At 45.1% G+C, this 14,199-nt stretch overlaps 1 protein-coding gene across 2 annotated transcripts in view; it reads left to right on the top strand.

Annotated features, from left to right (window-relative positions):
• The window catches only part of LOC126530742 (uncharacterized), a 70,075-nt gene extending 67,364 nt beyond the window's left edge, over positions 1–2,711 (top strand). For both annotated transcript variants that reach the window (XM_050178030.3, XM_050178029.3), the window contains one exon: positions 1,850–2,711. In XM_050178030.3, the coding sequence (XP_050033987.2) occupies positions 1,850–2,017 (168 nt within the window). In that variant the 3' untranslated portion in view covers positions 2,018–2,711. The remainder of the gene's footprint in view (positions 1–1,849) is intronic.
• The last annotated feature ends 11,488 nt before the right edge of the window (positions 2,712–14,199 follow it).

Below are 14,199 nucleotides of genomic sequence, written 5' to 3'. Positions count from 1 at the left end.
TGTTCCCAATGTATTATTTAAAACTCATCATCGAGATTTCTTTCCAGACGTTTCTGATAAAGCTGAAGAGCTTTGCATTGCAAATGGAGTTCGACACATTTTAGTACGGTCTAAATTTTTATTAGGTTGCTTGTTATCGCGTTGGCCACATGACTTCTTTCCGCGCACGAGGTAATCTATACCGTCCGTGTATCCGTGGGCAAGGGGAGCGCAGATAACGCAATACCCGCTAAGCTGGCAGATGGCTGAAGCATTAACATTGTACGAAAACATTATCGAGCCCGCGGAATGCGGCTAGAGCACGCGAAACACTGGCTGGACCTACGTGGCTGCTATATAGAAGCGTATCGGACCCGCAGTCACCGCGCGCAGAGCAACTGCTACGTTTCTGCAAACGCGAAACTAGGCGAAGGAGAGCGTAATAAAACATCAATGGCAACCATAAGCCAATCTAAAGTATTTAGTCAATGCTTCAAGATGTGCGTACCGTAAAGTCCCCACTGCAAACAAATATCTTAATTGCATAAACATAAGACAAGGTTAGCGCCGCCGCTCTAGAGGCACAGTGTCAATTATCATAATACTCAATGTCCTGTTAAACGATGTAAGTATGGTGAAGTGGTGACAATTCTTAAAAAAAATCTCACTGCATTTCTTCACGAAAGGAAGTACACATTGGTCAACTGCACTTGATTTCCCTACAGAACTGACTCATTACCACCTTCCGACAGCTCCGATTTCGGGAGTGGCACGCCTTCTCTGCATGCCTGTTTTACTCAAACTAGGTGGTAGCGCCTGAGAGAGCATGAACACCGAGGCTCCCAACATATTGTTATGTTTCGTGGTTCGTCGTCGGCGCATTGGATTTAAGGTACATTGCGGTTTCTAGCAGCACCATTTGGTCTCCAAGTCTTTCTCGAGACACAGAACAAACGTTTCGAGGTTTAGAGAAAAGTAACGAAATAGCATAGATTGACTCATTCGGTGTACTTAGCACAACAGCGGCTTCGCAAGTGTACTGAAGGAGAGGAGAGGAAAAGTTCCGGATGCTTATTCGCCCTCCCATACTTGTTTTCCTGTTTTGAAACATAGGCTTAATTTACTGCTTTAGATGGGTGTCAGCCTTCGAAGGAGGGTTCGGGTTGGAACATGAAGGGCTGCGCAGCTCACAGCACCCCATTCTGGTCCGGTTCTCTATTCCCTGACTCACAAGGTAGCGGTGACGCACCATGCTGTCGCAGCTAACAGAACTTATCGTCGTCTGGTCTGGTGGAACTTGCTGTTTCAACACAGCTGTGGGCCTCGCCAGGCCGTATCAAAATCCTACATTCTGTCAAAAATCATTGTGCCTGCTTTTTTTCGCTACTCGGTGAATGCGGTCCTCATCGGAGCCAATCAGAAAAAGGAATGAAGGCAAAATTAGGCAACGGTATGCGACGAAATGCACGTTGGTGTTCAGGGTGGTTTGTACTTGGGCCCTCGTTTGTGCACAACTATGAACGTGTGAATGAACAGAGCAAACGCAAAACAAAGCAAGAGCGATAAGTACTGTCGCTGTCGTACCTCAAGTCTTTTCGACTGCAGTGTTTTTTTTTATATTACGCGGACTTCGACAGTGCCCGGCTGTAATCCGAAGTGCATTGATCTAGATCGATGCGTGTGCTGCAACGATGCGCACGTGTGCGGATTGTGAAGCTTTGCACCAAATTTGCGTTTAAATAGGCTGCAGCAACGTTCCGCTCTGCCACGGAAGCGCGCCGCTGGCGTGACAATGACGCGAGGGCAATTGCCTTCCATGTGCTGTAGTCATAAACAAGTGAATGCAACATTTTGTAATCATGCTACGCAGGGCGACTCGGGCGGGCCGCTGACACTGCTGCGGGACGACGGGCGCTGGGTGTTGGTAGGCACTGTATCGCACGGGATCCGATGCGCCGAGCCCAACATGCCCGGGGTCTACATGCGGACATCTGCGTACCGCCCCTGGATCGACAGTGTCACCGGCCAGAAGTCCTGACGACCGCGGCGCGCCCTCTTCACGTCCTCTCACCAAAATACCGTCACGTGAATGCCTCCTCACTTCCTCGTGTGGCGCCGCGAATTTTCAATTTTCCTGCCTTCCGTTTGTTGGATCTGTCACCAGGAGGAAGGCTGCGAGGATGGTTTCACTCTACGCAAGACGAGCAGGACTTGCAGTGTACTCCCGACAATCATTCTGTTCGAAGAACACCATTACCATCTCGGAAAGTTCATCACTGTGGTTATTCATATCAAGTGTTTTCTTTATCAATTCCTGGCAAAGCCTTCTTAGCAACCCTCTTAACTCAGAAGCGCCTTTGCGGAAGCTATGAGTGAAATCAAAGAAAGGAGACGTCGCAAGTTAGTAGCCGTGATTTAGCAAGAACAAGAAGATAGCTGATCGCTGAACACTTAGTGTGCGGGCCCTCGTTTGTCTGAGTGACTGACCGACTGTGAAGTTGTGCGCGTGTTGTTCCTGGTCTGTGTCACATGGGTAAACGACGAGCTGCGGGGCGAAAAGTCGTAAAATATGCCTTTCTTGTTGCGGGATTATGAAATTATCATTCTCGTTCTAACCACGGACCCAAACCTGGACAATGTCTCATTTCTATTTATTCATTTTAAGTATTTATTTTGACAAAGGACAATCTCGTGTGGGAGTGAAATCGGCAAATAAAGGCAGAAAATCATGAGCTATTTTCTTGGATTTAGAATTTTCGCTAAGGTTCCTAAGTGTTTTACGCTTTGATATGTGTGAAGCCCATCTAGGGCTCTTGACTTGTTTTGCGTGGCGCTCACAGCAAACTGTATGGATCCGCTCAGAGCAGCAGAACGGATCTAGTCGCAATTACGACGCAAGGTGAGTTTCTCATGCCGTCCACGCCTTGGCAGGCGTGTATGGACGTGTTTTCATTGCGTTCGATTAAGTGTTGTGGATAAAAAATATACTTCCGGCTTAAAGTTAAACAAATACACCACCAGTGGTCCCTGCGTGCAAGGTATCCGAAAACAATGCGTTCCTATTCTGCTCCTGCAGCCAATTCATATTAGAAGGAACCGTACCACACCGTAATCAGCACCGAATTCATCAGACTGTGCCGTGGGCTACGACACGTACTTCACTCATGGTCTAGCGCTGCCTGAGCATCCTGCTAAACCAAGGTTCGTTAACGGAGACACTGGTCTCCATGAGATGCTACAATGCTGAGTGTTGAGCTATGTTCTCTGTCATTTGCAATGTGTGTGTTTGTTGTGGTGTGCTGTTATTATTCCTATTTATCTTCCGTACCGTATTTTGATATAGCGATTGCATCCCTTCCGGTAAAGACAAGACGTGCAAACCTATCCGACCATGGATTACACCATCTTCTGGATCGACCCACTTTATATTGCGTTCTGTCCTGAATAGGCCTACTTCACTTAGCGTGATACAGACCGAGCAGACATGCCAAACCCAGCAATACCAAATACGAGTGCAATAACTTAAAATGTGGGCATGGAAATGTTAGTACATATATGTTCAGTACATCATGACAATCTTAACCCAATGTTACTGCAGTTAGAATAGAAAAAAAATATGCGCTTAAAATACGAAAATTTGTGGCTCCGATGTATCGAAAAACAAAAAACTGTCTTCGCGACACTATCTACGCCTACTAAATCCTGCGTCTGATGATGCTCTCGCCGATATGGATGTTACTTCGTCCTCCTGGAGCAATTGACATGAACTTTTACAACTGACACTAACGTCGAAGCCACCGCTCTGTCGACCCACGTTGCAAAGCAGCCTCGCAAAACTCACTGTAGAGCTTCGGATGTGAAGATTCCATAGTATGCCACAGTGAGCTTCATTCCAGTTAGCCACTTCCCCAAATAGGCTTCGAGTAGTCATACGCATAGCAACGACGGTGCTATTCCTTTGAAGCCTAGATTAGTAAACGTGATTTCCGCAGCACTTTTTTCATTGCGTAGAAAATACGAAAGGCATCTTCCCTATTTCCTTCTTTCGAGAGTGGACATTTCGCCTATGCAGTTCCTGTGATTCTATATGCTGGACGCTCCCATTGTGCTTCTGGTGAAATGCATTTATCTAACTATAGATATATGGACTGGCTAGCTGTCCCTTGCTGACTGGTTTCTGGTTATATGGGTGTACCTCGCGTACCTCGCGTTTCCGTTAGGTGTGTATGATGGGAAACTTTGTAGAAGCACTTTTTTGCAAGTTACTGTAAACAGGGCTTTTTTTTTACACATCCCGTACTAAGTAAAGAAGCAGTACACCAAACCGTGCCTGCTGTGCCTTTGCTTAGGTACCGGAGTTAAAAGCGGTATTTATAAACGTATTGATCTACACAGACAGCTCCAGCCACCAATAGCGCTTAAAACGTCACGCACTGTCTCACTGTGGTATTACCGCCACATAGACTGTTAGGCTACAGACGGGATGTTCTTACGCAAAAGTTTACTAAGGTTGACCGCTTCTTATACGCCACCAGGACTAGGATAATGTTACGATTCAATTGCAACTGTTTTTCGTTTTCTCGCATCGTCAGTGCTCCGTGCTCGGATTCGAGCTCCTGTTACGTTAACATCAGCATTGGGTGGTCGTCAGGGACGAATGAAAAGGAAGGAAGAGAATGGATAAAAAGGAATCGCAGCATTATACCGGTACAAAAATTTTATGCAGTGTTTCACGAGTAACTGGTAAAGCACTGGCTGTTAATTGCGTCAGGTCAGACAAGCAGCTGAACCTTAGGATATGATAGCCTTCACGCGATGCACCTAGCGAAGAAATTTAATTGAGGGATCAGCTTCCGACATGTTTTGCATGGGGCGTGCCGTTGTGTTTCAGGGTGTATACCAAGCAGACATTTCCACATTCCCCGAGTTTTCCAGGTTTTTCCTGAGTGCCTATGCAAAATTCCTAGAGTGACGCAGAACTACGTTTTATGTCAAGACGGGCTGAAACCATGTCGCCCGATGTTGTCACTCACTAGTCAGCATGTGAAAAAATTGAAAAAAGAAACTACTTAATTCAGTGTGAATACTAAGGGGTGGCGTTTATTCTATTCAAAAAGAGAATAGAAGGGAGGAGTTAGTAAAATGCATAGCAAATGTGTTTGAAAAAATTAGCAAACGGAGTCGGACATTCTCATATAGGGATAAAGAGGAGATGCATACGGAAGCAAATATTTTCGAATATGAGCTATCGTATCCTATCAACTGATAGCAAGCTCAGTGGTATGAGGCCCGAACTTTGTCACAATTGCGATTCTTTCTCAACAGCTCGTAAGTCAAACTCAACTGTCCTGACATACGCTCAGCCCGCGCACGACACCTCAGTGTTGTATTTCATGCTTTAAAGAGTGTATTTTGGTTTGGACAAGGGACAGCTGCACCACGCCGTCAGTCAACGCTTTAAGGCGAAGGCCTTTCTAGGCTCATGGTGATGTGTCAGCAGACCTGACCGCCGGAGTGTCCACCGAAGCGTCATCACACCATATGAAGACAGATCAAAGACAGATTAAAGAATAAAAAATGATTGATAGTGACAGTTAAAATGAATGACAACGTTATAACAGAGATTGGTAGAGGTTAATAATGACTAGGTAATGACTAATAATGACTTGTAATGACTACTAATGACCCCGAAATGACCAATATGTCTAACGACGGTTTGTAATGGCAATCGATTAGAAATTACTAGAAATGTCTTGTAATGAGTAGTTATGACTAAAATGACTTGTAATAACTAGTAACGACTGTGAGACAATTAATATGTCTAACGACAACTTGTAACGACTACAATCGATTAGAACTGACTAAAGATCCTTAGGAATGACTAATAATGACTGAAATGACTTGTAATGACTACTAATGACTATGAAATGACCATTATGTCTAACGACAACTTGTAACGACTAGAATTGATCAGAAATGACTAAAAATGCTTAGTAATAACCAGTAATGATTAATAATAACTGAAATGACTTGTAATGACTACTGATGTGTCACGACGGCTTGTAATGACCACAATTGATTACAAATGACTAAACATGCTTAGTAGTGACCAGTAACGACTATAATGACTGAAATAACTTGTGATAACTAGTAATGACTACGAAATGGCCAATATATCTAACGACAACTTGTAACGACTACAATTAATTAGAAATGACTAAAGATGCTTAGTAATGACCAGTAATAACTAATAATAACTGAAATGACTTGTAATGACTACTAATGACTATGGTATGATCAACATGTCTAACGACGGCTTGTAATGACCACAATTGATTTACAAACGACTAAAGATGCTTATTCCTGAGCAGTTATGACTAAGGGAAAGAAGTGAAAGAGAAGAGGCAAAGAGAAAGAGGCGAATGATAAGAGCAGAAAGAGCAGGTTCTCGCAGTTGACCTCTTCGGAGAGATCTTAAGAGACCCTGTAATTTTTTGAGCTCAAGCTCCTTCAAAGCGGCGGCAGCACGCTTCCTTTTCCGTTCATTCCTCAACGCGTAGGTCCTTTTTGTTCTTGTCCTCCTTGCACCTTGTCCTCCTTGAAGCATCTTCTTGGTCAGTTGTAAAGTCAACGTCTGATTTTTAGGACTCCCTAAGGGCTTCGAAAAAGTCCGTAAAATCGGGCAGTCCGAAAAAATAAATGCATGTCGTATGCGAAGGGCTCAAATCGCCACATGCACGTCCGAAAAGGCTCTGGAGGCCCGCCAGTAAACTCATGAGGCATATCGGTGCTCATTGTGCGACAAGAAACGGGGATGCAAGCGTGTATAATTAAGGTACGCATGCTGTGTCCCGTAACAATTGCCCCCCTTCTCACGCTTGTTAAGCTTCACAGCAATAGTGTGCGTATGCTTCACCGCCTAACATTTCTGTACTAAAGCGAAGCTCCCTTTCGACAGCCGCCCTTATGCAACACGTGTTTTCCGAGCTTCAAATTCAACCTGGAGGATTACAACGGCGGAGTAGGTGCCGTAGGTGACAACGGCGAATCCTTTCAATGAAAAACACAGCACCGCCCGGCAAGAAACTTAATAGCAAACGTAGAAGCAGCTAGGCCTGGCGTTGCCATGGTGGTGACTACGGCTGCCAGCGGATTTGCGTGCTAGAGCGCCGGTTCAAGGCGGTGACATAATCAAAATGGCGGCGGTGGTGGCTTTGTTTAATGCCGTTTCCAACCTGCAGTCAGGGCAAAAAGCCTGAAATATCGGTCGGCGAAGTGTTCTTGTATTCCAAATTTCAGACGTTCGTATACATTGGCTCCAAGGGGTACGTGATGGCGCCGCGAAGCCGTGCGAACTATCAGGCATGCCAGAAAAATCGGGCCTCCTGAAAATTGACGTCACTTGACTGTACTCTGGAAACTCCTCGAGCCGACGACACGGCGTCAAGTACGAGTTGTTGCGATTCCTCTGTTACTGGAGCCAACATGAGCGCGACTTTCGTTCACTTTAAATAAAATTACAGCCAACTTTCCCTGAAAGAAGCACAAATTCCCCGAGTTTTCCCTGAGTTATTCCAGACTACACAATATTCCTGAGAATTGCCGGTTTCCCTGGTTGGTAGACATCCTTTGTTTTTCCCATATACCTTTAGGATATCGACAGCAAACTAACGTGAGACAAGCTTTTACACAAAGAACAGAGTGATGAGCGGTGGTAAGCAATTAGATTCAAATAAATTTTATTCTTTTTGCGACAACGACTCACAAAGTAAATACAATGGCACGTATGGAGGAACCCCGAACTTTCAACAATACACTAGAAGAAAGAGCCATTTACTGACAGTACGCATAAATCACACGTCTAATAAAAGCTTTGAAACTCAAAGGTCAACGTTAGGCATCACAGTGCTTGCAGATTACTTTAACATGAGTTCCTGACTACGCGCGCGGTAATTTTCTGAGGTAAGTAGGACATAACCTTATTACATTGCCACATCGATGTCAAAACGTTTACGGCAGCACTGAAGTATGTGAGCCGCGTCTTTCCTAATACCTACATCATGCCAAAGCGAGGCAGCACTACGTTACGATGTAAGTGCCTCCGAAACCCCATTTATTGAGAATACACATGACTTGGGTGATACGAATGGCGGCACAAGGGGACAAATAAATATAAACGGCCGCCGAATTGAAACATTGCTTCCACAGTTAACAGCGTTAGCTGTTGCCCCCGCTTGGTTTTTGCAACTGCAGTGGAATCGGGACAAGAAAAAGCTCACTTAAGCGGTAACGTCGAGTAAACGAAACAATAATACCAACCTTGGTTGGCTGCACATAGGCACACTGTAAGCAAACACGTCAAACAGAACCCGTATCTTTGTGTACTCAAGTCAAACTGAATTTATACCGAAGCCACTACGTACCTCACCGGCGTATGGAACAAGAAAAATTCGGTAAACATGTAAAAGTGTGCTGCTATAAATAACAAAGAACTAATAAAGACACTAATAAATAAAATTAATAAAGGCACTAATTAATATTTTTGTTAATTGGCATTTTCACAGTAACATTAGCAGAGGCAAAATATTTCCGCCTCGTCGTAGAGCTCGTATGCGAAGAGAACAGGGCTCTCGCAGTCAAAGCATTTTTATAAATATTCTCCATTGTCTACAAAAAAAAATGCCTTATATATATAAGTATATATTACTGCTCGAGTTTCAGACCAGACGGCTAGAGATGCAGTTGAAAGTCTGCTGCGTTACGTTTACCGTGAGGACTGCGCAGAACTATTGGGAATGCTTTCGCGCATTGGCCGAGAGCCCGATGTGCGATTCCTGTGGGTGCGGGGAGACCATCGAGCACCTATTGTGTACCTGCCCCCGCTACGATGTACAGCGCCTCCCTCTGCGGGAAACTTTGCACCGACTAGACTTACGACCTTTCACCGAGTCAAAGATACTCGGACCGTGGCCCCACCCGTCGCTGGCACGAAAAGCGAATCGTGCATTACTGCAATACTTGAGGAACACCGGTTTAAGAGACCGTTTATAGTGTCCCTGTGCATAGTGTCCCGCCCACACGTACTCAGTGCTCACTCTCTCCCTTTCTCCTTTTTCTATTCCCCTTTCCCCCACCCCCAGTGTAGGGTAGCAAACCGGATACTCTTCTGGTTGACCTCCCTGCCTTTCCAGTCCTTGCTTTCTCTCTCTCTCTCTTTCGCGCATAAACACAAGTCTGCAAAAAAGAAGCTGCGATATTAGAAGCCGAGTGTAGGAAAGCCACCTTTCCTTCCTCTTTTTTCTTTTTTCACCGTAGTAATATAAAAACGCTTGCACGCTTTTCGAATGAAACAATTCTTGGTAACTTTTGTGTCATTCGCTTAAATGAAACTTCAGATAAACGGCACACGTGTTTCCCGATATTCTTTCTGTGTCTGTCTCTCTTCTGCAGCCTCTATCCATGACTACGACTAAAGCCAGGTTCGGAAACAGCTTGCACTGTTAGAACAAACATTAAATTATGAGGTTTTACGCGATGATGAGGCACGCCGTAGTGACAGAGCCCTGAATAACTTCTTTAACCTGGAGATCTTTAACACAGGCGTTTTTGCATTTCGCCTTTTGCATTTCAATATGACCTCGCTTACTTCGAGGTGTTTTCTCATATTACGGGCCGTTCTGGTGTAGAAAATGAGTTCTAAGACTAAATAGGGCGTGCTAGGAATAATAGGTTGTGGGTGTAATCATTAGGTTGTGGTTGCAAAGTACACTCCAAAATAATTTACACCCTAAAAAATGAAAAAGGGTGTAAATTATTTTACACTGTAGTCGATACGGAGTTCTGAATTTTGCGCCCCCAGAGTTTAGGGACGCAAACCACCGCGATTACAAAAGAACCCAAATAGTTATCGAACCAAATTAAAAGAGGTAGAGAAGAATGCAAGCAGAGCATGGCGCTTTAGGTGCGCGCAGGTTCCTTCGTATACCCGAAGCCGTTTAGACGCGTTAGATCTAAGACTATACCTATCGTAAACGATTCACTATTAGTCTAGAACGGGCGCTCTGTCAAGTTTCATGACGTCACGACAAGTTATTGGAAAATATCTCGACTGGTGTTTCGTTTTTATGTCACTTCTAAATTGCGATGACTCTGTTGAAAGAAAGATTAACGTTGCTGATGTGTCACAAGTGTAATTTTTTCAGTTTACAATTTGCAGTTTACTCTGTTTACCGATAATATTTATGCGGTATTGTTAGGCAGCCTTTATATTTGAGTGTAGCGTTCTCGCATCGCTGGCATCAAGGACGCGAGCAATGCCCAGGAATTTTGAACATTGCCGCTTCGACAATCTGTTGAATTTCGGTGCAATACAGCAACGTAACCTAATGGGCAGCATTTTCAAAAGAAAATATATTTCGAGAGATCTGCCGAGTGTCAAAAAGTTTCAAATGGCAACGACGAGAGGGAAAGTCCTTTTTATTATCACGCGCATTTACCTCACTTAGTCAGCACTTGATGCTGCATTATAACAGTGTTTTTTGGACCTGACAAAAACCTTGCTGTAACCCGACGCTAACTGCCCACTGGGTGCCTTAAATGCTTATGGTGATAGAACGAAACACTGTCTTGAGATTACAAACAAAAGCTTGTTGGAACTCTGCAGACGTCTTGAAATATATTTTTTGAAAATGCTGCCAATTGCTCTATGCAGGTGTATTGATGTGAAGTTCAGCAAATTTTGTAAGGGGCAATGTCCAAAATTTCTGGACATGATTATATATACGGCAAAAATCGGGATTGGGTCTTAGAATTTAGCCTGTCTTAGAATTTAGGCTGTCGCTTTCCAATTAGGCAACTGCTGGAAGTCACATTCGCCTCCACCACGCTCATGCGACGGCTCAAGCAGGCATAAATGGCAGGCGTAAAGCTGAGCCTCGCCACCGGCATTGAGTGGACAGTATCTGTACTTCTAAATAACGTTGACTATAAGAATGAAACCTCGCTTTGAGCAGCAACAACAACCGCCATAGATTGGTTATCTTAGTAAAACTGATCTCGATGTTCACAACCTCTATGGGAACCAGAGACAAAGTCACGTATACCTCGAACAAGACTCCTTCGGGCTCCGCAACGTATCTAAGCCACCCAAACCATGAAAGAAATTGTTATGCTTGTCGATTTATGTCAGGCATTTAGGCTGCTTGGCGTGGCGCAGTTCTGCCTCACTCTTTACCACCACTCTCCGCACCCCAGTATCTTTGCAGCCATGCGCACTAGTAAAGAACCTACAATAATAAGCTTTACGCGCGCCTGAGCCGCTTTTTTCCCCGCACCACTGAGTAACTCCGTCGCTGACCAAACTCCTTGTTTCTCCTATATTCCAGGGCACACTCCGCTGCGCGAGTCTTTGTATACCTCCACATGTCGTGGAGCAAAGTGTGTGCTCTCCTATATGGCGTCGACTCCAGCTACAAACTATCAGGCGCCACTACTTGGCACTCACCATGGAGGGGGTTTTTGGGGTGGGAACATTCATGTTCATTCTACGCAATGACCGCGTCCACTTGGCCCAAGTCCCGCCGCTTAATCGTAGTTTTGTCGGGTTCAGTGTAAGCTATGTTGCCGGCCCAAAGACTAGAGTTTTGAAGATTAGGGCGAATCGGAGTGCAGTGAACAACGCGGAAAATAACTACACTGACAAGATAATTGGTGCGCTGCTCAACTATACAGGTAAGTGCACCGCACCTTACTTATTGTAAGCACGAGGGCGAATACGTAATTACCGCAATAGTTGTGTAGTTGCTACAGCATCCCGCTTGCTCCATCTCCAGGAATCTTTACATTTAAGGTGTATGCTCGAAAATGTTGACACGCAATTAATGTACGCATTCAAATGAATGTCTTATGCGCACTTTTTTTTTTTTTACTGGAGCTAGGGTGTGACTTGTGAAGAAGGAAAGAAAATTGCGCGACCTGTAGCCGAAGAGAATTATGCGCATAATGATATCTACCATAATGAATAAGTTGATGTGGCTTTTTCACAAAGCACACTAGGAAGACACACACCGGAATGTGTTCTATATAAATTAGACGTTGCTTTTATCCCGTGGGCATCCGCTGCTACGGCGTCACTATGGCGTCCCGGCCACTGAGGGTACCGGCCACGGCGTCCGTATTCAGTGGGAAGGGAATAGCGAGGAGAATGCATAAACACTCATGTATATCAAGCTTAGAGAACACCAGCTGGTCAGAATAAAACCGGGACAGAATACTCGAGTGGACATTTGGCAATCAGTACTGAATATACCGGCGCAAACAGATTGACAAGGAAAGACCAGACCAGACGAAGCACTGTCTTCCGAGAAGACATTATTTGCAATGCGGTGCGCATGCGACAACGTAGCTAGGAGTAACATGCAAACAACAAGAGATTATCGAAACAGCGGAAATCGCGAGACTGGCAGACAAGTGCGTCAGTGCGCATCCGTCTGAGCTACACTAGAGAAGAAGCTCTGTTTCGGTGCTTTGCCGACCGCTCTGCAGTGCACATGTTCTCCCCACATTCTCGTGCAACTTTCGTCGTTTATAGTAACATAGAATTTATGGCACACATTAGCTCGTTTATGGTAAACACTTGTCGCCTTTATTGCAACATGCGAGTGAGACATGTGCACGTTCCTGTCACACCCGTTGTCTTTTCAAACAAGCGCGCGTTGAATGCAACAGGCGCGGCGGTGGAAGGCACTCAAACTTATTGCGACGTGACCACGTCTTGGACCGGCTTTTCTCGATTTAAATTTTCCTACGTAGAGCTCCGCGCTAGTTCATTTCTTCGAGCACGTGGGGCAGTCATACTTACAGTGTACCCTATTCTAGTACATTCTAGTCGCACTACAGCGTAGTCGCACACTGACGGCGGAGTGTGGATGCCTACGGCGCGTGATGGCTGGCTGATTGGCAACTTTCCATAAGCGCCTCTCTTGTGCAATGCGGTTGCTTTACAACCGTGAATATGATGAGATAACGATGGCACAGTACTTTGACACTTTCTAAGTGCTCCCGCGCCTTATCTGAACATCTACCACAAAACCAAGTGGCAGCGGCGCACTTCGCTGCAGAACGGAGGAGCACGCACAAAAACAGGAGAGCCACCTCTAGGCGGCTCGCGGCAACTGGGTGTCCTAGTACCACTAGGCGTTATGAGAGGGCGCGCCTTCGCTGCAGAAGCGGCATGCAGAACTTCCACCGAGTCAATGCCCTGTACTCCTTGGAGTCGTCTTTGCCTTCTACCGTGCTTTGCTGTGAAGATAACTTGCAGGATCGTTCATTAATTCGTCCAGCTTATAGAGGGCACTCTATTTAGGCCTATTATTTTTTTGAAGTTAGAGGAATATAACTTATTTATTTATTCGTTTATCCACATTACCTTAACGGCCCATTGAAGGACATTGAGTAAGGGGGGCAACAGTAATTACATTACAAAAATAGTGAAGTGCAACCTCGTTATACAATATTAACACAACGAATTCAGGCTATCACGGAATGTTTCACGATCGGAGATGGATGCGATGTGATCCGGGAGACGGTTCGAAAGTGCAATAGCTCTAAGTAGTGATGATGAGTTAAATGCCTGCGTGTGATCATAGAGAGAGAGAGAGAGCAAATGATAAAGGAAAGGTAGGGAGGTTAACCAGGACTGAGCCCGGTTGGCTACCCTACACTGGGGAAAGGGAAAAGGGGACGGAAAGATTAAACGAAGAAGAGAAAGTCTACTGGGTATATCGTTCGGTCACTCAGTTCGGATCACAGACGCTGACTCAATCCAGTTGCCTTCAGATATCGCAGCAGAGCTTTTGTAGCCTTTTGTAGCTGCGATATGCGAGGCCATGGTCCCAAGATCTTCTTCAAGGTGAACGGTGTTCTATCTAGCTGATTGAGATCATAAATGCGGATGAAACTAAGGGCGTTGTGAATGCGTCGAGATGTGCGCACAGGAGCATGAAGCGGCAAACAGTGAAACAGTGAAATGTACCTGTGAAACTGACATAAAAGAGCAATGACGTGGTGATCTTCTAATGACTGAAATGCAAGGTCTTGTCTTATTCGAGTAGCGCTCGAAGGATAGTCGTAGTTGCCAGGGGTGAATATGGCTGCCCTATTCTGAACGGCTTCCAACATACGGATTAGATAATCTTGATATGGTGACCATGTGGATGAATC

The sequence above is a fragment of the Dermacentor andersoni genome, chromosome 5 (genome assembly GCF_023375885.2).
Source record: "Dermacentor andersoni chromosome 5, qqDerAnde1_hic_scaffold, whole genome shotgun sequence".
Lineage (NCBI taxonomy): Eukaryota > Metazoa > Arthropoda > Arachnida > Ixodida > Ixodidae > Dermacentor > Dermacentor andersoni.
The sequence above is the reverse complement of the archived record's forward strand: the minus strand, read 5'-3'. Positions and strand labels throughout refer to the sequence as shown.